We start from the raw sequence: 23,595 nt of genomic DNA, 5'->3' as shown, positions 1-23,595 counted from the left end.
CAGTGCTGCCCTGGAAAAGGAGAAAGGGCCCTTACCCAACCTCTGTATCATGTCTGCCAACATCTGGTCTTCCTCTTTCTCTCTGTAATGGAACAGCATGGCATTAGGAAACTTCCCTGTGCTCATGACAAGCTGGTAGATCCCAAAGCCCATGCAAACACTGCTCTTATTCCCCAGTAAGAAAGGACCAACCTCCACAGCATACCCTGAGAAGGCTGCAGGAAAAAACCCAACAGTTAGAGTCTTAGACATGAGCAAATTCCATCTGGTTCCCTTGAAAGCAAGGGCCTGTGTGGGGATTTCCAGACCTTCTCCCAGCTGGCTGATGAATCATCAGAGTTCATGGAGTGAACATGAGACACCAGCTCAGCCCAGGAGATGAGTGAAGCTGAGACAGCAGCCTGGGGTGCTACAGAGGTGCTCACTGCCATGAGGGACAAGCACACTGCTGTCACCACCTTGTCCTGGCAGTACCAGAACCCACAAGCAGGAGCTGGCACTCTGAGGTCAAGAAATGGAGGCTGTTCTCAGCATCAGGAGGCACAAATCCAGCTACTTGACACAGTTTTCCTTTGAACTTGGGAAAGGATCCAGTTCTTGGCTACAGTTGTTCTTCCACTTGCTGCAGCAGACATTCCTGACTCCATGTTCCCAGATTCCTCCTGCATCTCCCATACTGCCTGCAGCCTCCCCATCTCCAGCCTCTCCCTCTCCTCCCCTGCATTCCACATCTCCCAGCCCTGTTCTCACAGCAGCTTTAGCTGGAGAGAGAACAGGGCTGTGGTCCTGATCTCTTCCCAAGAGCTGCCAAGGATGCAAAGACAGCAGCATTCAGGACAAGATGTTGATGACAGGTGACCACCCACCTGTCATGGAGCAGAAGTCTGGACTACAGCCACCCACCCACCCCTACAGCCTGGGCAGCAGTGGAAACACAGCAGTGCTGGCTCATTTCCCACCACCTGAGCAGCCTCACCTGAGCCTGTCCTCATCCAGGCAATCCACAATATTATTGCGATCATTGACCGTGTTCAGGTACGACTCCAGCAGCTCCTTCTCTTGCTCCTTCTCCCTGGGAGTCTTCAGTTCCTCTGCACAAGACAAGGGAAGCCCCTCTCACAGCTACAGGCAGCACCTCCCCACTGTGGCTCCTGCCTCCACCCCAGTTTTACAGTCCTCACGCTCAGGGGCACATCCTACACGCCCTCACAAAGCAGAGGTGGGCTGGATGTCACAGGGAGTCTGCCCTGCCAGGGGACACCCACAGTGCAGTCCCTTCAGATCTGAGGGACATCCCAGGGCTGGCTCACAAGGTGGAGGCTCCTGGGGCCAGCAGGACTCCCAGTCCTTACCTGGTTTGCTCATGAGCCTTCGCAGCTCCATCTCAATGTTCCACTGCTGCTCCTCCAGGTTCTGCTGCTTCATCCTGGAGGCAATGACAGGAGTGATGAGCTACTGCCATGCCCCAGGGTTGGACCCTTCTGCTGTCATGCTAAAGTCTCTTCTCTCTGTAGCCCACCACCTGGGCAGGGGCTGCTGGCTCAGGGGAAATCTTCCTCCATCACATTCCTGAAGTTTCCCTCCTCACGAGCTCTTCCCAGACCCTGGGTGCTCAAAGCCCACCAGCTCATGCATCAGGATGCTGGCAGTTCTCCCAGAGACACCCTCAACACTTCTCATCCCACCACCTGGCACAGGACTTTTTTGGGCTCACAGGAAGTGAGCACAAGCAGACAGGAGAATTTCTGATTTACTCACTTGTACATCAGCTCTGATTCCTGTCTGAGCAGCAGCTGCTTCTCATGGATCAGTTTGAACCAATCCACCATAAGGGCATCCTCAGACTCATCTACAGAGGAGACAAAGGGCAAGAAGCTGCATCAGTTCAGCCCCCCTGGCTCAAACACACAATCTCTTGAGGGAGAGCCTAGGATGACTTAGGTGAGCCCCAGGCAAGCTCAAGTGAAAACTGGCAATCCTTGGAGCCCCTGGCTCCAAGGAATGCAGTTCACTCCCTGTGGATTCAAGGAAGCTGCTTATGGATACTCTGCTACAGGACTCCCAAAACTCTGATCCTCAGCCAAATTAACACAAGACCTGCTCAAAAAATATATTACAAAGTAGGCAGAGAAGATTCAAAATCCCCCAGGCTTTATCTTTGTATACCAGGTACCTCTGGCAACCTGGTGACTCACATGCAGCCTGAGCTCCTAAAAATGGTGCCAAGAGTGCCCAGGGGTAGGACATGAGCCCCATGCTCCCCAGCAGGGCAGAGCTGGCACCAGGGCTCCTCACCTCCCTCACAGGCACGCAGCTGCTTCTCCAGATCCACTCCTTTCAATTCCAGCTCATCCAGCTGCTTCTCGATGGCACAAACCTTCTCCTGGATCTTCTCCTCAGGGAGGTAGTCTGGGTGCAGCTAGGGAAAAAAATGTAGGGCCAAATGCAGCTCAGGAACCCTCAGACTGCCTGGTGAGGTCACAACAGAGATGGCAAAGGGCATAAAGAGCCCAGGTACAGAGCCACAGCCTGGGAGGGCCAGGCCAGCAGAGGGGCAGAGCTGGCTGCTCACACCAGAGCAGGGGCCACAGCAAGGCTGGGACACATCTGCTGTGAGTGTGACACATCTGCTGTCAGTGAACACTGCAGGCTGGGACACATCTGCTGTGAATGGCCACTGCAGGCTGGGACACATCTGCTGTGAATGGCCACTGCAGGCTGGGACACATCTGCTGTGAATGGACACTGCAGGCTGTGACACGTCTGCTGTCAGTGGTAACTCCCCCACACCTGTCAGCCTGCAGACATTCTCCCTCATTCTGTGGGGGATGCAATGTCTGCCACAGTTTTGTTTGGCTCTGTCTGATTCCAGCTCTGATTGTCTCCCTGCATGGAAGATACCAGCAGCTTCTCCACCTTGTTCTGCCCCAGAGGCTTTCACCCCTTCCCTGGGTACCCAAATAAACACTCCCAATAAGACAAACAGATATATCTGGACAAGCACTCCAGAAGGATATTTAACCACCCCACCCTGCTCCCCTGACACCTGGTTTCCAGCCTTACCTTGGTTGGGGACACCACTTGAGGCTTCCCTTTGCTTTTTGGAACAGGGAGTTCAACTAGAAGAGAGAAAAAAAAAATCACAACAACCTTTAAATAATTTTATGGTGTGGGACAGAGCCTGTCCCAGACCACCAGAGCACAACAGGTGCCAGCTACCCAGCAGAGGTCACAGGTGATACACATGCATCCACAGGCCTGACCAAAGTAAGAGACATCTCCTCACAGCCTGATTTACTCCTTGTGGCTTGTCCCTCAGGTCACAGGTTGCTGCTTTCAACCCCAGGGTACAGACAGTCACCTAATTCAGGTGTGACTTTGGAATTTCCACCCAAGAATACTGACTTGCATGTTCATTCACTATCTTGTTAAAACATGAAGATATTTGTTGTGGCAAAACCCATTCCTTATTAAGGTTCCAAAGGGCAGCACAGAAAGACAGGGTTACTGTCACAGCAAACACCAAGACACACTAAAAATGTCCCTCTAGTGCTCTTTTACAAAGGAGCATCAGTAAATACTGATGAAACAAAGATGGTCTAGGGGACCTCAGTGTAGATCTCAGGAAACTAAGGTTCAATTCCTCCCACAAAACACTTTCTAGGTGAGAAGTCCCTTAGGCCCCACTCCACAGCATTATTCAGGCTCTGGACACCTATTAAAATCAATCCTTAAGCAATGTGTATTTGTTCCACTGTGCCTCAGCTTCCTCTGCCCAACTGTGCTGCAAGGATAACTACAGAAGAGTGTGAGGTATTTGGATCCCCAAGGGGCTGGGCTGGATAATTACCACAGAGAGGGAACAGAGGCGTGAGTGGATGATGAGATAAGGGAGGAAAACTCTGCTACCAAAAGAGCAGGGCTGTAACAAAGGCAGCAGCAATGCAGGCTGAGCACACACAAGCAGAAAGGCAGGACAGACAGACTAGGGGAGCCTCCTGAGAGTCTCTGGAGATTGAGGGAGAGCTCAAGGACAGCTCTCCAGTTGCCCATTGTGCTTTCCAGGAGGAGTGCAGAGGGAGAAGGTGCTGGATGTGGCTGTGCTGTTCCTGCACTGCTGGGCTCTGTCAGGGATCTCTTCCCTCTGGATGCTGCTGGTTTGCTGCCTGTGCACTGCCTGCAACTTCTCTTAAAGATTCCTCCAAGAGGGACTTGTCCTGCCTCGAGCTGTCTGCCTGAACAACACTTCCCTCTCCCAGCTCAGTCCTGCACCTCTGGGCTCCTCCCAGGCGGCCCCAGCAGCACCTCCAAGCACGGCAGAAAGCTGCAGCCCTGATGGAGAGAAGGCCAGGGTCACTGCAGGGGAAAAGCCTGTAAAGTGACACCCTGTGACCAGCCCAGGATCTGATATCCCCTGATGCCCCCGGGTTGTGGCCTGACAGACACAGGATGGGCTGGCTGCTTGCCAGCAAGCTGGAAGTAGGACAGCTGTAGGAAAACCCTGGAGCCTCCTTTCTCAGCAGGAAACACCACCTACCACCAAAGAAAATGAATGACCTACAGAAATGCTCCCCATCCACAGCTCAACCAGGACTGAGGGCAGGAACAGCAGCTGACTGTTCACAGCTCTGAGTGCTGAGATAAAAATCTCCAGAGGAGCAAGAGCTCTGTCCCTAACCCACAGCCTGCCCAGTGACAGCACAGGAACCAGCCTGGGGAAAAGTGGGGGGACACTGCCAGGAACATTTCCCAGTGGCCCTCCCCCATGGCAATCACTCACCTTTAGGCAGACAGATATGAACCCAGCCTCCCTTCTCTTAACAGCTCACCCCTTCTTGGGAGAGACTGGAGCTGAACCCTGGGGCTGAGGCTGAGGAAAGAGGAGCTGGGAAGCTTTGGGAAAATGCTGGCAAAGGAGGCACAGCAAACTTTTAAAAAAGACAACACAACTGCAGACTGAATGTTTGGTAGCTGGCTAAGGACAATGCTGAAACCAGCTGACAAAAAATAGAGAATGAGGCCATTGAGCCACCAGGACCCATCCTGCTTGCTCCAAGACAAACATCAAGGGCAGGACTGAGCCCTGCTGTGTGAATCTTCTACTCCAGACAGGTAAGACACAGCAAGATGGGGCAAGCAAAGGGGAGACAAAGAAGCTGAGCAAACAGGACAGCAGCAAACAGCAGGTTAGCTCCAGAAAATTTCCTCAGCATTGTGGTGGGATATGTCAGAGCAAGGATAACTGGGCATTGGAGGAGAGGTGGGTGAACAAATAGCAGTAAGAAACTGGGTAAAGAGTAGGGACAAACTGGTCAGGACATCTTTGAATACCAAAGAAACAGCAGCCTTGGCTCTGCTCCTGTGGGTCCTGCCAGCTGGAGTCTCTGGATGACAGTTCTCTGCATTCCTTTTATTTCCTAAAGCCACTCAGCTGAAGAGGAACAGAGACATCAACTAGATCCCAGTTCCCCAAATTAGGAGATGGTCCTCTTCATAGCACTAAGTCTAAAGAATGAAAGGGCAGTGACCTTGAAAAATTCCTATTTCAATTTCTTCCTTTCCCACTGAATTCTCTGGCCTTACTGCTTCCTGCTCAGGCCAAGCTGGCTAATAAAAATCAATTACACAAACTCTGCCCCCATGACAGCAGCCACAGGGTTAGGCACAGAAAACTCTGGGACTCATATTCCACAGTGACCACTGAGGCTGCTCCCTGACAGTGCAGGGGAGAGGGTGACTTTGGTAGGCAGAAGAGATCTTACATGTAGCAGTGCTTGTTTTCAACTGGTTGCCATCTCCCTCCTTCTTGGCAGACCCTCCAGGATCTTTCCAGTCTTGCTTTGAATTCTGACAGCTCCTGATAAGATCTGAGCTGGGAATCAACAACTTCTTTGTGAATCCACCAGATGAGCCTGGATTAAGAAGCACAGACAGGTTTTGGGTAAGAAATTTCAACCCTTATCTCATAAAAATCCCTTTAATGCCCAATGTCTCTGGCAGTCACCACTACCAAACTCCATTTCTAGTCCTAGTCCTCCTCTCTTGATGATAATGAAGGGCATAAACCCAAAGTAAACAGGGAAAAAACACTCATTACAAGGCCAGAGTAAGAGGAGAACAAACATTTGGGAGGAGAATAAACAGCTGGGAACCATCACTAAGATTTCTCAATATTATACAAGAGAGTAAGTGGAATCTTGCTGGCTGTCTTGCAGAAAAGGGAACCCTATGGATACTGAGTCCCTCTCCCTGGGGAAGGATGGGAGGCCACCCACCAAAGGCACAAAATAAAGGCACCACAAGGCTAAAGCAGGTGCAAAGATCCCTGAAAGCAAAGGCACATTCTCTACCAACACATCCTTGCAGTACAATGCCTGTCCCTTTCCTGATCAGCAAAATGAAGGCAAAGCTTTTATCCTTCATACCAGAGTCCTGCTTTGCTGGTGGGACAACTACTGGGCTTGGCTTTGGCTCCTTCAGTGCTGGGCTCCCTGCTCCCACCTGGGAGATAGCAGCAGGTTTCTTAGAGCCATCTTGGTCCCTGCAAAGAAAAAAGACAAAGGTAGGGAAAATCCCTCATGCTGAATGGTCCACAGTAAAAGTTCTGGACATCCTGGTGTGGATCTCCACCTGGGATGGTCACATTTGTCATGGAAACCCACCAGCTGCAAAGACACTCACTTGTTGGCCACAGGCTTCAACCGAGATCTCCACCCTTCTGGGCTCTCAGACTTGTTGTCAGTAACATTTGTGCTTCCTGAAGAAAAGAACACAGCAAGGTAAATAAAGATACACAAGAACAAAAACATCCAATAAAAAGAAACAAGCCAGATTTGAGTCTCAGGAGAATCCTAGGAGATAAGGCATGCACTGGGGCAGGTACTATGAAGTTATTGCAGCAAACCAGCACCAGCTCAACAAGTTTAACATGGGCAGATTCAGATACAATAGGCAGTAGGCAATCTCAGTGGCATTTTGTCTTCCATATCAAATGCTTTAAAACCTACACAGTTACAGAAATTCAGCCACAGAGTACATGAACAGGCACATTCAACAGCAATACAACACAAACAGCTCAGATCTCAGAGACCAAAGGCTGGGGAAGGAAGAGACAAAAAAGCCCCACAAAGTCACAGCAAACTGCAAACAGACAGTTCTTCTGGCCCCAAAAAATTCCAGCCACCCAAAAGTGCCTGGGACACTGGGAACCCCCAGATATCATCATCCCCTGGCCTGCTGCTAAGTCACCATGATGGAAGCTTGGTACAAAACAGACAAGGAGGCTGGGTGACCTGCAACTGCAATTAAAAACCATCCCAAAGCTCTGGCAAGGTCTCCCACCTGGGAAACCCTAAGCCTTTGAAAGCCACCTGATCCCAATGCTTGATGACAGCAAGTACAACTTCAAACACCTGGAGATCCTCAGAGTAGTAGAACTCCCCATGCTAGAGGGAGCAGTTGCACAGGGATAGTGCACACAGGGAGAAAACACAGCTCAGAAAACACAGACACAAAGGACAGAGTCACGGACACATTTGCTGTACTGGTCCAAGAGGAAGGCATAAAGTTGGAGTGCTGTGTCCAGGCAGAGCTGTGTGAATCGTTCATCCTCACCTTTGATGCCTTTTGACTCTGGCTTGTGCAAAGGGTCAGCAGGTTTGCTGGCAGCCTGGCTCTTGGGCACAGGGTCTGGAATCTTTTCCTGCTTTGGTGCTGGGTACCCTGTTTTGCTGAACTGTGGTTTTGGAGCTGGACTCTGAGAACTGGTGGGAGAAAACTTGCCACTGCAAAAAAGAACAACTTAATGAGTCTTTTTGAAAGGATGGACCTTTTTATTTGCCTCTGTTCCAGTGATTTGTATGTGTCCCTCTAGATGCCTTTAAAACTGAGCCACAAGAGCAGTCAGGACAAAGCAAAGAAAGATGCAGGGGCTTCTCAAATTATCCCAAGGAACATCTTGGCAGTAAAAAGGGAAAGAGAAATAGTGCTTACCTGCCAGGTGCTGAGGAGCCAGTGGAACTGAGTCCTCCTGGCCTGCTTGGAGCAGTGCCTGATGCAGACAGAGCCTGTATAATATGGTTACGTGCCTGATCCTTCCCAGCATTCACCCGACTGACCTCAGCAGTGCTTCTGGCAGGGGCAGTTCTGTCAGGGCCCTGAGGAGACTGGACTTGTTTTTGAGTCTCAGAAGATTTATTGCTGGAGGACTCAAAAGACCGAAAAAAGTTTTCTCGTGCTTGCTGTGTTTTAGCTGTGGAGGATGTCCAAGGAGGCTTTGCTGGGGTGCCTTCACGGGGATCTGATTTATTCCCCAGCGAGGCACCTTTGCAGTCATCTGATTTATTTACAGCTGAGGAGGACCATGGAGTATTTACACTTTTGAAGCCAGAGCTTCCAGAAGATGAAACAGATGGCTTGGTTGAATTAGTGAGGCCTTCCTGGCTGGGTTTCTTCAACACCTGCTCTGGTTTCTTGGGTTCTGCTGCTTTCTGGAACGCCCTGGCAGCAGTAGGGGCTGGGGTACTGTCAGGCTTTTTCCCAGTACTGTGGAGACCAGAGATCTGGGCATTGTCAGGCTGCTGGTGGCTGGTACAGATGAACGTACCGGGCTCAGGCCCAGCTTTGTAGCTTCCAGGAAGAAGCAAGCTCCAACACTGCCTGCACCTGTGGATACAAATATCTCAGGAAACATCCTCCAGAGTGCTGGGAGACACACAGCTGGGAGTGCAGGCACGACTCCACCACCCACAGGAGGGTGAAGGCACCACACTGGCAGTGAGCAGAGCCTGTGTGCACACTCCTCAGGCACCAGAACAAGAGCTGTTGGTAGCACAGCCTGAAGCAGGAAAGGTGTAGATGAAAACAGACCTGTGGAGATGGCTTCCCTTACACACAGGTCAAGAGCAAGCCCAGATTGCCTCCACTCTGAATAAAATGTGCCACACCACTCTCTCCAGTCCCAAAGAACCAGGCTGGCCCTCTGTGAGTCCCAGGGCTGTGCCCCTGCCTTGAAGAGCTGCTGTACCTGAAGCAGTTCCTGTGATAGAGCTTCCCATCGACCAGGTAGCGCTGCACCAGGTGCACGTGTTTCCCACAGACCCCACAGCTGCTGCTGGGGACATTCCCACTCTCTGCCAGGACCCTTTTCTGGGGGGAGAAGCAGAGGGTGAGCAGACAAGAGCATGGCCCTGGGCACAGCTACAAACATCCCAGGAAGGTGAGGGTTTGGCATGCACAGCCAGGACAGAGAAGTGGCACCCAGGAAATCCCCTCCCCTCTAATCCCTTGGTCAGAGAAGTCACAGAAGTGGAACAGCCCTTGGAAGGACAAAGCATGGGGAATATGTTCCCACAAAACCAGAGGACCAGGGTGCTCTGTCTGCCTGTAGGCAAAGGTCTCTGATTTAAATTAGCTGGGAAAGGGCTTCTACCCTGTTTTCATCCCTACTCTGCTTTGAAACCGTATCCAATAATTGGATCAACGTTTTCTAGTAAAAATAATATTACATCCTGTAAAAATCTCCATTCCCAATATCTAGGAGCAGCACATCCATGTCCTAAGACACCCACATCCTGTTCAGGAAGTATCCAGGCTGACTGATGATTTTCCAGTGATTCCCTCCTCAATCTATGCCAGAATCAGACCTCTGGATTAAATCACTCATAGTGAACAGAAAATGTAGGGACTAAGTCCTTACCAGCAGGAGCCCTGAACCAGCCCAGTACTCTCCATCTCACTGAACACATTTAAGGTATAAGGAACACCCAAAGCCACATTTCTTACTTTGGTAACTGGAGAAGTTTCCTTTGGCTTAGCTCTGGCTGGTGGGTGGGCAGGAGGCAGTTTTGGTGGCACTGGCTTAGGAGGCTCTGGTGCAGTTTTCTTCCCAGGATGCTGCTCTGGAGATTCAGAGGAAGGACGCTTGATTCCAGCCATGCCTCCAACTGGAAGAATGGAAGAAGGGAATATTTTTAAGGAAACATAACGAAAACTCACTGGTTTGGGAATAATTTATAAAGTAAGAATATCAAGAGGTGCCTGATGGGTAACATGAAAAGCACACAAGGAGACACACACTTCCTTCATGAGCAGCTCTGTACTGGACTGAGGGGCAAGAAGCAACAAGTGAATTGTAACAACATTCTGAAACTGCTGATTTTTCTCTTCTCAGGGAATTCCATGAAGAGAAATGCAAAAGTGAAGAAATGCAAATCAACATCCATCGCTGGTGAGAACAAGACCTTGGGTTTTCAATTCCAGCCCATGGTTTGGCTGGAACTGATCCCAGCTGGAACAGGCCCTGCTGGAACAGGCAGAGGAGTCATGAATAAGGAGCTGAAGGGTTTGCAAACAGAGGGTTTGCTTCATTCAAGCTGTTGTGCTCCAGACTTCCTACAGAGCCTGAACATTCACTGCTGCAAGTGTCCACCCCACACCCCAGCTGGGACTGCCACAGAGCAAACAGCCTTGTTAAATGTGGAAATGACCACTAAAAATGGGGAATTCTGCAAAGTTTTGGAGGTGCCATAAAGGTGCTGATGTGGAAACCAAGACTTGCCACAAGCAGCCTGAAAATGCCCAATTCCCTTTTCTTTGCAGATGAAATAGAACCCCTCAAAATTCACTACAAGTGGAGGAAAGAGATTCTCCAGCACACTTCAGTCAAGCAGGGAATGGTGCCCTGGGAAGTGCAGGGAACCTTCCCTGGGAAATAGGGCTTTGTGCAAAGTTTTTACAGACACAAACCCCAAGTGTCTCACGGGGATGTTATTCTTGCACCACTTCCTATTCTGAACGAGATGTCTCTGTGTTCCTTGTGGGATATTTGAGCCACAGCTCCACTTTCCAAGTGACACTTCAATGGCCACTCATCTGAAATATCTGAAAGCATTATACCCTGCTCAGTAAACACAGAAAGGGCAGGGAGCAGAGAGAGAGCCCAGTTCCCAGCAGTCTGCCCTCAAGAAAGCCAACTCTCCAAATAAACACCCAGGACTCCTAGTGCAGGGAGCAGGGCACAGCTGACCCAGCACACAGGCTCCGACTGCCCCTCACTTGTGCCACTCACTGAATTCCCAAAGCCCAGCACAAAGATGGGTGGCTTCAACCCTGCTCATCCACGACAGCATGACCTCACTAAAGCCCTGTCTGCTCTCCCTGCCTGCCCTCCTGTGCCCTGCTTGTTCCAGGGTCCTGTGGAACCCATCTGAAGGGCACGGCTGTGCGTCCGTGACTCCGCTCGGTGCAGAGGGCACATTCCAGGCTGGGCTCATTTTCAGACATTCCCATTCACCCCAGCAACAAGAATGCAACCAAAGTGTTTTGAGGGACACTTGTGGGAGTATAAAAATGTGCTGTGCTTGATGATGTGGTAGACAAGATGCAGCGGGGAGGGGGCAAGGACCCCAGCCTGACCCAGGTTCTCACCACTTGGCACGAACATGACGGAATTTGTTTGAATTCAATCAGAACAGTTTTAAAACAAGAAATAAAAAATGAAGAGGGGGAGAGAAGAAGTTGTGGAAGGAGAGAAAAAGCATGGTTAAATGTCTAAAGAGGTGGAGAAGTAGGAAGAGTTTAAACAGTAAAGGCAGCTCTGAGTGAATTGTGCTTTCTTTCCAAGACGTAGGACATTTTCAATACATATCTCTCCATTTGCATTCACCTTAACCACTTAAGACATTCATGTCCCACTTTAGAAAGTTTCCTCTGGAGGAACCTGTAAAATTGGTTTATTATATTACTTCATTTTGTGTGAGCTTAAAGTGAAATATAAACCAAGACTACAAAAATGCTCCTGTGAGCCCAACTAAACTCTCCAGTATATGAATACAATGCCTTGGCAGCTCCGTTTTATGTTTGACAGAATTTCTATCACAACTATGTCAGTTAGGGTGGTAATTTTCTTCTCCTTCCTTCTATCAGTGCTGCTGTGCTGTACAAGCCCTACCACTGATGCTGTCACATTGGCACAGCCCAACAGACAAGCTCAGCCTTGTTCTGCTCCATGCTCTCACCAGCCCTCAGGTGTGGTGAGACTGGAACAGGGGTGGAGGTGCTCAAGAATGGGAAGCTGAGGTGGGGACTGTGGAGAGGAACCTTCAGTGCTCCTCTCTGGCTGGACCACAAGAAATTTTAGACTGTATTTTAAATTTTAAAGCAGAGTTTCAAAGACAAGACATGGCCCTGTACCCTTTCAAAAGCACTGGTGCAACTGTAGGCTGGTGTGCAAAGAGTTTAAACCCCCAGTGAAACAGTTCTGATATCAAAAAGGCCTCTGTGCAGTTTATTTTGCTTTTTCCAAGCTTGTCAGGAGGCAAGGGAAAGCATGAAATGCTTCCCAGCCCTCCAGGGAATATGGTACTTACTAGGAGACCGTCCATGGAAGTAGTTATAATACTGGGAAACGTAGGTGAGGATGCTCAGCCTGTCTGGCACCTTCAGAGCAACCATGTCCTCTGCATCCAGCAAGGCTGGGATCCCCAGCTTCTCCTCTGCCACCTGAAATGCCTGGAGAAGGGGAAAAATCAAATAAAAATAAAAATACAGGGGTTTTATCCACGGCAGGCAGGAGAGCTGCTCCTCATCATAAGTAAGAAAGTGCACTGCAAACAGCCCCACTCAAATAAAAATAACTCTACTGGGGAACAGCTGCACCAGTTTAACTCCTACATCATAGGAACCAACGGAGTCATGGCTTCCAGCCACTGCCTTGAGAAACCCAGGCAAGGAGCCAAAAATCTGTCCTGGCAAGCTGGCCATAGCTCAGTGCTCAGTAACTCACCTGGGCTTGCCTTGCTCTTCCTCCAGCCTGCCTGTGTGTGTGAGTGCACAGCTGCAGAGAGCCAGGCTGGCAGAAGGGGATGTGTCAGGCCAGGCTGGCAGAGCTGTTTCCAGGCTCCCAGCCCAACCTGAGCTCTCCCCAATTAATGGTGGGCTGGTAGGTGCTTGCAGGCAGCTTTCATCTCTGAGTGCTGTGCTAAACTTTCCAGCCTCCTACTGCCTGCTCTTCTCCATATGAAAACTGGGCTGCAGGAGAGACCCTGCTCTCCCAGAGCAGAAAGGGGGGAAAAGAGGTGTAATGCAGAAAAATTCCTGATACAGAGCTGCCTTCCAGTTTAACTGTTTCTATGCTGCCTAATATGTATTAGGGGTAAATATTCCTCTTTCTGGTGTCCTCTGCTTTGAAACTGCAGGTAAAGGAGGCAAAAGCTATTTGCTCTTGCCTCTGAAAAAAAGCCTTTAATAGAATACAAAAAAAACTGCAACAACCAGACTTCACCCTTGCCCAGCTCAGTTTAGGGCTTTTACTAAGGACCTTCTCCAGCCTTGTTCCTTCCCAATTCATGGGGAAAAAAATCCTTTTTCTCCCCCTTTGGAGCACCCCTGTTGAAATGCCAATACAGCAGAGGAAAACAGCACTTGCAGGACCAGAGGTGCAAGGATAGTTACTGCTAAAGTCCACAGTGAAAGGGTTAAAAAAAAAACTTGAATATATTAAACCCCTCCACATCTGACCTCTGGCACGGACACACACAGTGTTGGTGTACAAGCCAACCATTCCTGCTTAGAAGAAACAAACAGCCACTATTTTTCAGCAAGATAATTACCATTTTTTTCCATTGGGTATCCCAGTAAAAATGCAACAGAGCTGACATTAAAAACGCTTTCAGCCGGTTACCACCGGCTGCGTCACCCCAGCTGCCAGCCCAGCCTGGCACTTTCCTGTCTTGCAAACTGGTACTTAATGCATTCTTTGGAGTGCTCCCCACTGCACTGGCTGCACAACTGGTCTGACCAGTTGAGTTTTCCTGCTGGACACTGCTGGTGTGGGGTTTAGTGGGGACACAGGTCCTGGCACCTCCTGCCACGGGTGACACCGGGCACGGAGCATGAGCCAGGGGCTGCTGGACCACAGAGAGGAGGATGCTCTGTGCTCCCACCTGGTTTGGGCAGAGCCAGGTGAGCAATGCAGAGAGCACCACCAGGACATGGTGTCCCCTGTGCCTGCAGCACCCTCGTGTTCCTGGGAGCTGCTCCTGACCCAACAGGATCAGCACCTAACAGGACCCAGTCACCTCCTCCTCTGCCTGCCTGCCCAGGCTGCCCTTTAAAGGACCAACATGTTGGTTTTGCATCATGGTTTTCATCAGTGCAGCTCCAAGGGCTTTCCAGGGGAAGAAAGTGCCACTGCTGCCATGTCCATGCAAAATGGGAAAGTGATATGCTCGAGGCCACCTGAGCTGCCTGGCACAGGCTCCACCTGCTACACCACACCACCATCCACCAGCACTGACTCCAAGCCTCTAGAAACTTCCCTCCTCTTTATATATTTTTGAAATCTCTAGCCAAAAAAGTGCCACCAACTGAAATTTTTCACGGATCTGGGGTTGGTCTTGTGGCACTCGAGAAGTGACAAATTCTTCCTTGACAGATGACCTTAAATGGCCAGCTGCAGCTCAAACAAAGCTTTTTTACAGGCACAATACAGCCCTTGCAAAGAAGCCTCTGATGAGTAAGGCATCAAGGAGGGTCTGGACAATAGCAGAGCAGTAATTTTGGGAGAAATCAGCAAATCCTTGTATCCCAAGGACAGGCAGAGAGAGCAAGGCAGGGTAGGAGCCAGGATGGAGAGCAGCCCAAGGGGGATTCCAGCCCAGAAGCACAGAGAGGTGGAGGGACAGTCCCACAGCCAGCACAGCCAGGGCAGCAGCAGGGAAAGGACAACACAGACAAGTCACCCCACAGCAGGTGGAGTAAGGAAGAGAGAGCAGAACAAAGGACATAAAAGAAACTCAGAAAGGGGGAGGAGGGGGGGACACACAGACTGCAACAAAGGAGGGAAGCAACTCTTTATGAGAAGCACAAAGAAGCTTTTCATTAATGAAAGCAGCAGAGGCAGCTCACAGAGCTCATTTCCCAGACACAGGCAGACACCATCAGCCCAGCTGGACAAGGAGCAACACTCAGGGATCCTCAGCACTTCAGCCAAGATTCTATGGAGAAGAGGCCCCAACTCCTGCCAAACACCAAACCCCCAGGGCAAAATGCATGGTCTGAATCTGCCCTTGAGGAGAGGAACACACGGGGCTGAGCCCCAGAGTGTCACCAACCCCTCACAGGCTGCAGCCCCAGCCTGGGCACACAGGGGCTGTGAGGAACATGCCAGGGATGAAGGGGAGCAGGAGCTAAGGAGCCATGAGGGGACAAGTTTAGCTCTTCCAGAGGCAAGAAGCACTCCAGCCAGCTCCCTGCCTGAGAGTGTGTCACTCCTCCAGCCCAGACTGGGCTAAGCTGCCATGGTTTGCTCATAGCCCAAGCTCTGTCAAGCAGCCACGAAACTGCAGGGAGCAATGCCAGGGGAAGAGAGGTGTTATAATTCACTGCCTCTCCTTTTGCAGTGGAGAGAGGGAGGGGAAAATCCCTCCTTGGATCACTAAGACCATGCTAGAATCCAGTGCAGGAGGGGGTTGGCCAGCCTAACTTCTGTTTTCTTTGTGGGAAGAACATGAGAAACTCCAATACCAGACAGGTTTTAGGATGTATCCACCTTGATCCCCTGCACCAGGGAGGAACAGAAGTGGGAGGACACTCCCTGTGCTTCCCCTCTCACACCAGCTTTTCCCCAGCTCCTGCTCCCCCCCTCAGGAGCATCACACACTCAACATGTCCATGTTTTGAGCTCCAGCAGCTCTGTCTGAGCTCCTGCTGCCACAGGACACACTGGGAACAGGCATCCCTGTGTGAGCTAAGAAGTGTGAACAGCCTGAAGGTGCTTCCAGGCAGCCAGCCAGGCTGGACATTGCTGTCCACAGGAGAAGGCTGGAAGGTGCAGAATAAGGCACAGGATTGGAACACAGCACAATGGGCACACTGTGTCTGCAGGGTTTCTGTTGCTAAATCACATGAGCAAAGCGCCATGTCCCAGACTAAACCAAAAGTAAACATGAAAAGTCACTTACCAACTTGTTGTTCTCATACACATTTTCTTTTCTGAGGGAGTCAAAGTTTCTGAAATACAGAAAGAGGAAAAATCTCAGATTGGTGATGAAGAGTGAGCTGCTCCACTTCCAGCTCTGGCTCAGGGGACAGAGCATCCCATCCACCCTTGAATGGATCCCATCTCACATCCAGAGGGGGCAGCATGGCAGATCCCACCTGAGAGTCCCAGACCTGCTGTACCCAGGACAGGGATGTGCAGCAGGCACAGCACCTGCCCACAGGCAGCACCAGAGAATTTTGGCACATCTGCCTTTCAGGGCTGGCTCCCACAGCTGCCTGTGGACTGGACATGTTGGTGCAAAAACATCCCAGGCACATTGAGGGGTTCTGCTGAGACAGCCAGGAGCAACCTCTAACTCATGGAGTGGTTTCTTGGCCCCCAGAAAAGCCTTGCTTCCCTCCCACCTCAAAGAGACCAACACCTGCTGGCCAGGTATGAGCACTGTCACCCCAAAAGTACTTTCCATGTTCTTCTCCTGCCTTGAAAGTTGCCTCCACACAGAGAGCTCAGCTCCAAGGAGGTCTCTCATGGATCCCTCACACACTGCATGTATCACATGCTTTTCCAACACACCCATATCCTCTGATCTCAGAAGCTCCTGGGTCCAGCAGCACATGAGTTCTGGCTTCAAATCTTCTTTTTTCCTCTGGCAGAACTCCACAAAACCAGCACCAGGGATCTGCCTGGGAAAACCTCTGCCCACACCATACTGCATCTGGTAACACCAAAGTTGCCAGTAGAAATTTTTGTCTGCTTTCCCTAGGGCTGTAAGTTTTGATTTGTGCTCATAATCAGTAACTGAAAAGGAAGTGACAATTACTGTTCACAAATCCAAGCCAAAGTCAACAATTCCTTTCTGCTGTCTCCAGACATCACTTCCCTCTTCACCTCTCCCCAGATTTGCTTTCCCTCTCCCTGGTCCAGCCCAGAAGCCACACTCCCTGCACGGTGCTGGGAACTGAGAACCTGGGATGTGCTGGGCCAGGGATGGAAGCACAGGGGAGGGTTTGTGCTGCTGCAAGTGGAGCCCTGTGGCAGTGCTCCCTCAGCCACAGCAGAGTGTGTGCCTTGCTTAGGGAACAGCATCACCAGCTGTGTTAGAAACCCACTGCCACTTGCTAAACAGGGAACACAAAACTGGCTGCTGGCTGGCAGCCCTGCTCTCCAACACTGCTTCCTCCTGCCCAGGCAAGCTGGCAGGGTCCATTCCTTTCTGATAACCCCGTTTCACCTTCCAATCCTTGTGTCTGCTGGCACAGAGGCTGATACCTGAGAGGGGAATTCTCACTGATAAACAGAAAACAGCACCAACTTTGCATTCCTTGTACGTAGCACCTTTATATCTGAGGTGGACCCACCTTCTTAGCCCATCCCTCTCCTCTGGGATGAGCCAGGGTAGCCCTGAGAGCCAGGGCAGAGCTGGCTCACAGCACCCTATTCATGAGAGAAACACATGATCCGTATGGCAGCGGGGGAACTTTTTCCACTGCTTGTAACAGCAAGGAGCGAGCCAGGTCCTTTATCTGCTCAGCACAGAAAGTGGAGCATTACATCATAAATAAGAGAGGAACCTTAAACAGGCTGGCTCATCGTGCCACAGCCTTTGCCTCCTCCCTGCTTCCCACAGCTGGTATTGCTGTGTGGGACAAGGACAGGAGGAATGAAGATAAAAAAACCCTGAGGTTAAACTCCCCCAAGGAGCACGTAAAGACAAGGCACATCCCACCTCTGAACCACAGAGTCCTTCCTGTGCAAAATCAAAGGGAGTTGCAGAGGTTTCTCTTCAAGCAGTGCTCCTGCCCAAAGATTTCCCTTCCCTGAGACAATGGATTAAAAAGAGCAACAAAAATAATCATGTGCCAAAAAACTCTCAGTGGAACAATAGATGCAGCCATCCTCGGATTAAGTCAGGCCAGAAAATTGGTTTTTTTTAAGGAGGTGATATCAGCTCTTTGCCTCACTCCCAGTTCTGCTCCCAAACAGCCTCTGTGGCATGGAAATGCAGCAAAACACTGCAAGAACAAAGAGGAGCTCCAGCTTCCTTGGTCATTCTGACATGTAAGACACTGGAATTACTATTTATTGTCAGTCAGTGGCCTTAGCCACACTCAACACTGTTTGCTGTGGTGGTGTGTGCACTCCCTGGCATGCAGCAGAGACCTAAAACCCCCAATCTTTTCATGGTGAATATCTCAAATCCCCTTCTATTCCTGAAAAGAAAGTGCAAACAACCAGGTTATTTGGTCATTTCAAGAGTCCCCTGACCTCTCAGCATCATTCTTTCCTGGCTAGTCAGGTGAACTGCTTACATCTAATATTTCTTGTGGAAATTGATCTTGCTGGTGCATCTCCTATCTTGGAATATCAAAGCTCTCTGGACCAATGTAATCCTAAGACAGCAAAGGTAATACAAACAGAGAAGTAGGAGTTCTCCACCGAGAAAACACAGGCAACTGAATTAATTGGAAAATGTGAAAAATATAAATGTGACCCAAGAGAGGCCTCCAGTGTTGGAAACAAATCAGAGTGGAGTTCACAAGCACAGAAATACTTTTATTCCTGTTTTAAAACAGGGCAAAGTTTTTAGCTCTGAAAAAAAACAAACCCTTCCCTTAGCAAATAAGTGGCTGAGCATTTCCCATGCCCACAAATCTCTGTGACCACCCCCTGCTCCAGCTGCACAGACCCAGCACTCACAAACATGTCACAGTGCTCTGCAAGCACATGTGCATCCACAGGAGGAATCCCTGCTGCTGCAAGCACTAACTTGATTGGAAACTTGACCTTGGAGCAGACTGAGTTAAAAAAAATCCCAGAGCCTCAATGGCACCAAAAAAGTTCCTGCTTTTTGGCACTTTTGTACTACTTTCTCTACAGACAATAAGATGTGCAGTCAAAAGGATCACTGTAAAGGAGTGAGGCACCCTTTGCCAGCTTGCACAGGGGGCTCAAATCCAGCCTGCTCTGCTGGGAACAGGAGCTTTCAGCTGTGCTCTTTCTGGAGATGCAAAGGTGGGACAAGGCTGGGAATTCCAGGAGGGAGATGTCCTCCATGTGCCCATCCTCCTCTGAGGAATTCCTGCCCACACTGCCATGCTCTGGCTGGCAAGAGACAGAATGCTGCCAAAATGAACCCCCAGCCATCCTCCCCTGCCTATGCCTGTCACACAAACCACAAACCCACCAAGCCAAGGCAGCTCTGCCTCACCCCAGCCTGCTGCTGACAACCCATCCCCAGCCTGACCTCATCCTGCCCTGCTGAGCTGCCCCTGACCTGGAAATGCTGCTGGGGAAAGAGCACTGCTGCTGCTCAGCTGCCAAGGGGCATTTCAGCACCAGTCCCAGAACACCAGCCTGCAGCCTGGGAAAGAGCAGGATCCTGGATGAAGAGAAGGATCTTAATCAAAACCTTTCCTTGACATCTGGCATTAATATCTGAGTGAGCGTGCACAGCTCCCCTGCCTCTTCAACTCATTTATCAGGACAAGGCCACTAAAATCCTGGCTGAAGCTTGCACAGCCTTCACCACCACATGTGGCAGCTGCTGACCTCAGCCTCCTACCATGAGGCTTCATGTTCCTCTGACAAGAGATGTCCCCAGGCTCTACAACCATCCCAGAAAAAGAGCTGGAGCCTGCTTGAAACAGTGTGTGTGCCCAGCTGGGACTGACTCTGAAGCACTCTTTATCTGGGACAAAAAAGAAGTGGATTTCCATGGTAATTCAGCATGGATCTTCACTCCCCCAAGCATCCTTGCATGAGTGGGAAGTGAGTGGGAAATGCATTTCTAATTTTACACAGCTTGCCCTGTTCACTGGTAAGACACAAGCCAACATTGGCTAAGTTTGAGAGGAGTTATCATATTTTCCATATGTTTTCCAGCAAGAAAACAGGAAGGAAGGAGAGACCCACACCAGCCTGCCCTCTGAGCCACATACCTCACAAGAGAAGCCTGTGTTTATGTCCATGTTTTGAGCTTGAAGTTTTCCTGGTAATTTTTCAGGCTCCTGCAGGAGAAATCCCCTGCACTCAGCCCAAGAATGTAATTTGTGTAAACCAAGGCAGAAAACACGCTGTTGCAAAACTGATGCTGTGACTGAATCATGTTCTGCAAGTAATCTGTGCAGCAGAGCTGCTGCAAACTCACCAGGAGCTCCAAACACCCCTTTCTAGTTTTACTTTCAGTCTGGTGTTTTTAATCTTTAACTAGAATCCTTGCTAGAAGCAAGGACAGGAGCCCAGGATGGAGCCCTGGGAAGGAGAGGTCACAGTCACACATGCACCCGGCTGCACTTCCCCACCTCTGTACCCCGCACCAGGAACACTCAGAGAAGCTTTTTGGGATAAATGGAGAATCTGCACAAGAATTCTGCCCCAGGATCTGACACATGGCACCTGGAAACCCTGGCCACCAACCACCCAAAAGCACCATTTCCTTCCAGCAGGACTTTGCCCAGTCAGTAGTACACGTGGTGCTTTCCTGAATTACAGCACTGACACGGATGAAGGAGGTGACAAATAAAGGCTTCTCTTACTTTAACCTTCAGGCAGCCCTTGCTGAGCTGGTCTGAGTCAGAAAGAGCTTCTGTGATGTCCCAAATAAAGTCAGGCAGAATGTCCACCATAAAAGAAAATGAATGGCAACAGAGAGATGCCTCAAGGAACATCTTCCCTCTCCAGCACAGGAAAATTTATTTAAGAAATGTCTATCCACAACCCTTTTTGCACAGTTCAAGGATTATAAACAACTCACTAAACTGGGCAACAGGATTATTCCAGCTCTCACACTGCTGAGCCCCTGTGCACAGCCGTGCTCTGGATGGGCCAGCTGCAGGAAGCAGTCACAGCCCCTCCACGAGAACACCTCAACCCTTCTGCCCCGGTGTTTTGTATTTTTGGGACTGCGAATCAAAGGAAGGAAAGGAAATATTTGGAGTCACATGGACATGACAACATGTCAGGAAGTCATTCATGGCAACACCACGGTGACGGCGCAAGCACTGGGACAACAAAGGGTGCCTGGAGCTCCTGAACCAACCTCCTGCTGCCCGAGCCTGCTCCAGCTTCTGTCAAGTTTCAAGGTAACAGAGGAGAGAAAACAAGAGGTCTTCTCTTGGGTTCAAGCAGAAGCAAACACCTGCAAGAGGGATGGCTGCACACAAACCCATGTGGCAGGCTGTCCTGGGAGCATGAAGAAAAAGGGAGAAGATGCAGGACAGGAGGAAAACTGCAGCACAGACCACCCAATCTGTTCCTCACCCAGCTGGGCACATCTGACCAGGAGAGACCTAATGCTTAAATCAATACTCCTGGGCACTCTTTCCCTTGCCTTCATCTTCCCCCTCAATCCCACCATCTCAAAGACCCCTATGAAACAGGATCTATGACTCCCTTTGGCCATTCACCTTCCATATGTCAACATTTGGGCAGAGACAGTTCAAAACCCACAGGGCACCAGAAATGGCCCCAGCAAGGCATGAAAAGCACTTAAGCTCCCACAAACAGAGCTCTAGATGGGAAAAACAAGGATGTGCAGGAATCCAGTGGCTGTGGGGCCCTGCCCTTTTATTGCATTTTGTTTAAATAGCCCTTGCCTCATGACTTGTGAGTACTGTGCTGCTGTTGGGCTGAGCAAGGAGAGCCCAGCCAGAGCAAACACAACAGCAAAGAAGGAAATGCTGCCCCAAAGATCAGTGCCTGAACTTGTTCTGCAATGGAAAGGATGCATGTGGAACATTTATAATCCGGCTACTGAGGGAAGAAAAGGGAAAAAGGAAAAATGTATGGAAAAAACCAGCACATAGGCTGGGAGAGCAGAGCTTTTCTCTTGGAGATCCTCAGTGTGGGTGTGAGCAGAATGCTGCTGGTAATGTGCCCACAGGGAGGGCGAGAGCCCAGGGAAGGTGGAAGACCAGGGTCCACAGCTCAATGGATGGCAAGACAGCCACAGCCCATCCACAACTTGATGGTTGGCAGCATGACCACAGGCTCAAGAGGGTTCTTGGGTGGATGGAGAACCCGGGGTCTGCAGCTCAATGGACAGCAGGATGGGCACAGCACATCAACAGCTCGATGGATGGAGGGATGGGCACAGCACAAGCACAGCCCAATGGAAGGCGGGATGGGCACAGCACATCCACAGCCCGATGGATGGAGGGATGGACACAGCCCATCCACAGCTCAATGGATGGAGGGATGGGCACAGCACAAGCACAGCTCGATGGATGGAGGGATGGGCACAGCCCATCCACAGCTCAATGGATGGAGGGATGGGCACAGCCCATCCACAGCTCAATGGATGGAGGGATGGGCACAGCCCATCCACAGCTCAATGGATGGAGGGATGGGCACAGCACATCAACAGCTCGATGGATGGAGGGATGGGCACAGCACAAGCACAGCTCAATGGAAGGCGGGATGGGCACAGCACATCCACAGCTCAATGGATGGAGGGATGGGCACAGCACAAGCACAGCTCGATGGATGGAGGGATGGGCACAGCCCATCCAGAGCTCAGTGGATGGAGGGATGGGCACAGCACATCCACAGCCCGATGGAAGGCGGGATGGGCACAGCCCAGCATGGGTTCTTTGGGGATGGAGGACACGGGGTCGATGGGCACAGCCCAGCGCGGGTCCCTGGCGCGGCCCTCGATGCCCAGCACGATACTCACATGAGGTCGGGGCGGTGTCGGTGCAGGATGGCGCAGAAGGCGAGGCCGTCGCGGAACGAGGTGGTCATGTTGGTGATGCTGACATCGCGGTAGCCCTCGCACTGCTGCCGGCACCACAGCTGCAGGTTCTGGATGGCCGCCATGGCCCGCGGGGAGCCGCAGGGCTCGGCGGGGCCGGGCAGGGCCGGGCAGGGCCGGGCAGGGCCGGGACCCTCCGCGCCGCGCCGTGCCCAGCCCGGGCCGAGCAGCCCGCGGGTGGCGGCCGGACCGGCGGCGGGAGGCGGGGAAAGGGGCGGCTCTGGGGCGGTTCTCCGGCGGTTCAGGGGCGGAGAAGCGGCGGGGAAGGCGCCGCCTCGCCTCGGGGAGCGGGCAGCGGCGCCCCCGGCACAAGGGGGCCCGCAGCAAGGGCAAGGGAAATTTCCTCTGCTCCCACACATAAACGTCCTGCCTGAAGGGGCGGCCACCAGCGGAGGCGTGAATCATATTTAGTCACTGGATGTTTTCTCCCCTTTTGGAGGAGAAAAAGTTAAAAAGCACCATAAAGCATCTAAATGTAAAGTGTTCGCTGGATAATCCTGAGCTGGGATGATGGATTCATCCCCAGCATCACCGGCTAACACCAAGGGTGAGCGGTGCCGGAGCCGCCAGAGACGCTCTTCTGTCCTAGCGAGAGACGGCCGGGCAGGGAACGGGGAGGAGGAGGAGGGAGGACGAAGCTCGGCTGCCAGAACCTGCCCGGAACCTGCTCAGAACCTGCTCAGAACCTGCTCAGAACCAGCCCAGAACCAGCCCAGAACCTGCTCAGAACCAGCCCGGAGCCTGCCCAGAACCAGCCCGGAGCCTGGCCAGAGGTCTCGCTGTGGCGAGGCCAGCCGGGAGCAGGGGCTCTGTCCCTGCTGGGGCAGCGCATCAGGCATCG

General features: G+C 51.2%; 1 protein-coding gene across 2 annotated transcripts in view; it reads right to left on the bottom strand.

The window, feature by feature from the left end:
* MICALL2 (MICAL like 2) overlaps positions 1-22,954 on the bottom strand; it is a 34,334-nt gene extending 11,380 nt beyond the window's left edge. The window contains exons 1-16 of one of the 2 annotated variants that reach the window (XM_054643506.2): positions 22,677-22,954; positions 15,963-16,011; positions 12,369-12,510; positions 9,784-9,944; positions 9,026-9,147; positions 7,993-8,664; positions 7,615-7,784; positions 6,682-6,757; positions 6,426-6,541; positions 5,763-5,912; positions 3,064-3,119; positions 2,296-2,419; positions 1,759-1,849; positions 1,353-1,426; positions 977-1,091; positions 36-82 (exon numbers count right to left, since the gene is read on the bottom strand). In XM_054643506.2, the coding sequence (XP_054499481.2) occupies positions 36-82; positions 977-1,091; positions 1,353-1,426; positions 1,759-1,849; positions 2,296-2,419; positions 3,064-3,119; positions 5,763-5,912; positions 6,426-6,541; positions 6,682-6,757; positions 7,615-7,784; positions 7,993-8,664; positions 9,026-9,147; positions 9,784-9,944; positions 12,369-12,510; positions 15,963-16,011; positions 22,677-22,819 (2,308 nt within the window). In that variant the 5' untranslated portion in view covers positions 22,820-22,954. The remainder of the gene's footprint in view (positions 1-35; positions 83-976; positions 1,092-1,352; positions 1,427-1,758; positions 1,850-2,295; positions 2,420-3,063; positions 3,120-5,762; positions 5,913-6,425; positions 6,542-6,681; positions 6,758-7,614; positions 7,785-7,992; positions 8,665-9,025; positions 9,148-9,783; positions 9,945-12,368; positions 12,511-15,962; positions 16,012-22,676) is intronic. The other variant, XM_077186864.1, reaches the window with a different exon arrangement.
* Between the last annotated feature and the right edge of the window lie 641 nt (positions 22,955-23,595).

Source organism: Agelaius phoeniceus, chromosome 16 (assembly GCF_051311805.1).
Source record: "Agelaius phoeniceus isolate bAgePho1 chromosome 16, bAgePho1.hap1, whole genome shotgun sequence".
Taxonomy (NCBI): domain Eukaryota; kingdom Metazoa; phylum Chordata; class Aves; order Passeriformes; family Icteridae; genus Agelaius; species Agelaius phoeniceus.
The sequence above is the reverse complement of the archived record's forward strand: the minus strand, read 5'-3'. Positions and strand labels throughout refer to the sequence as shown.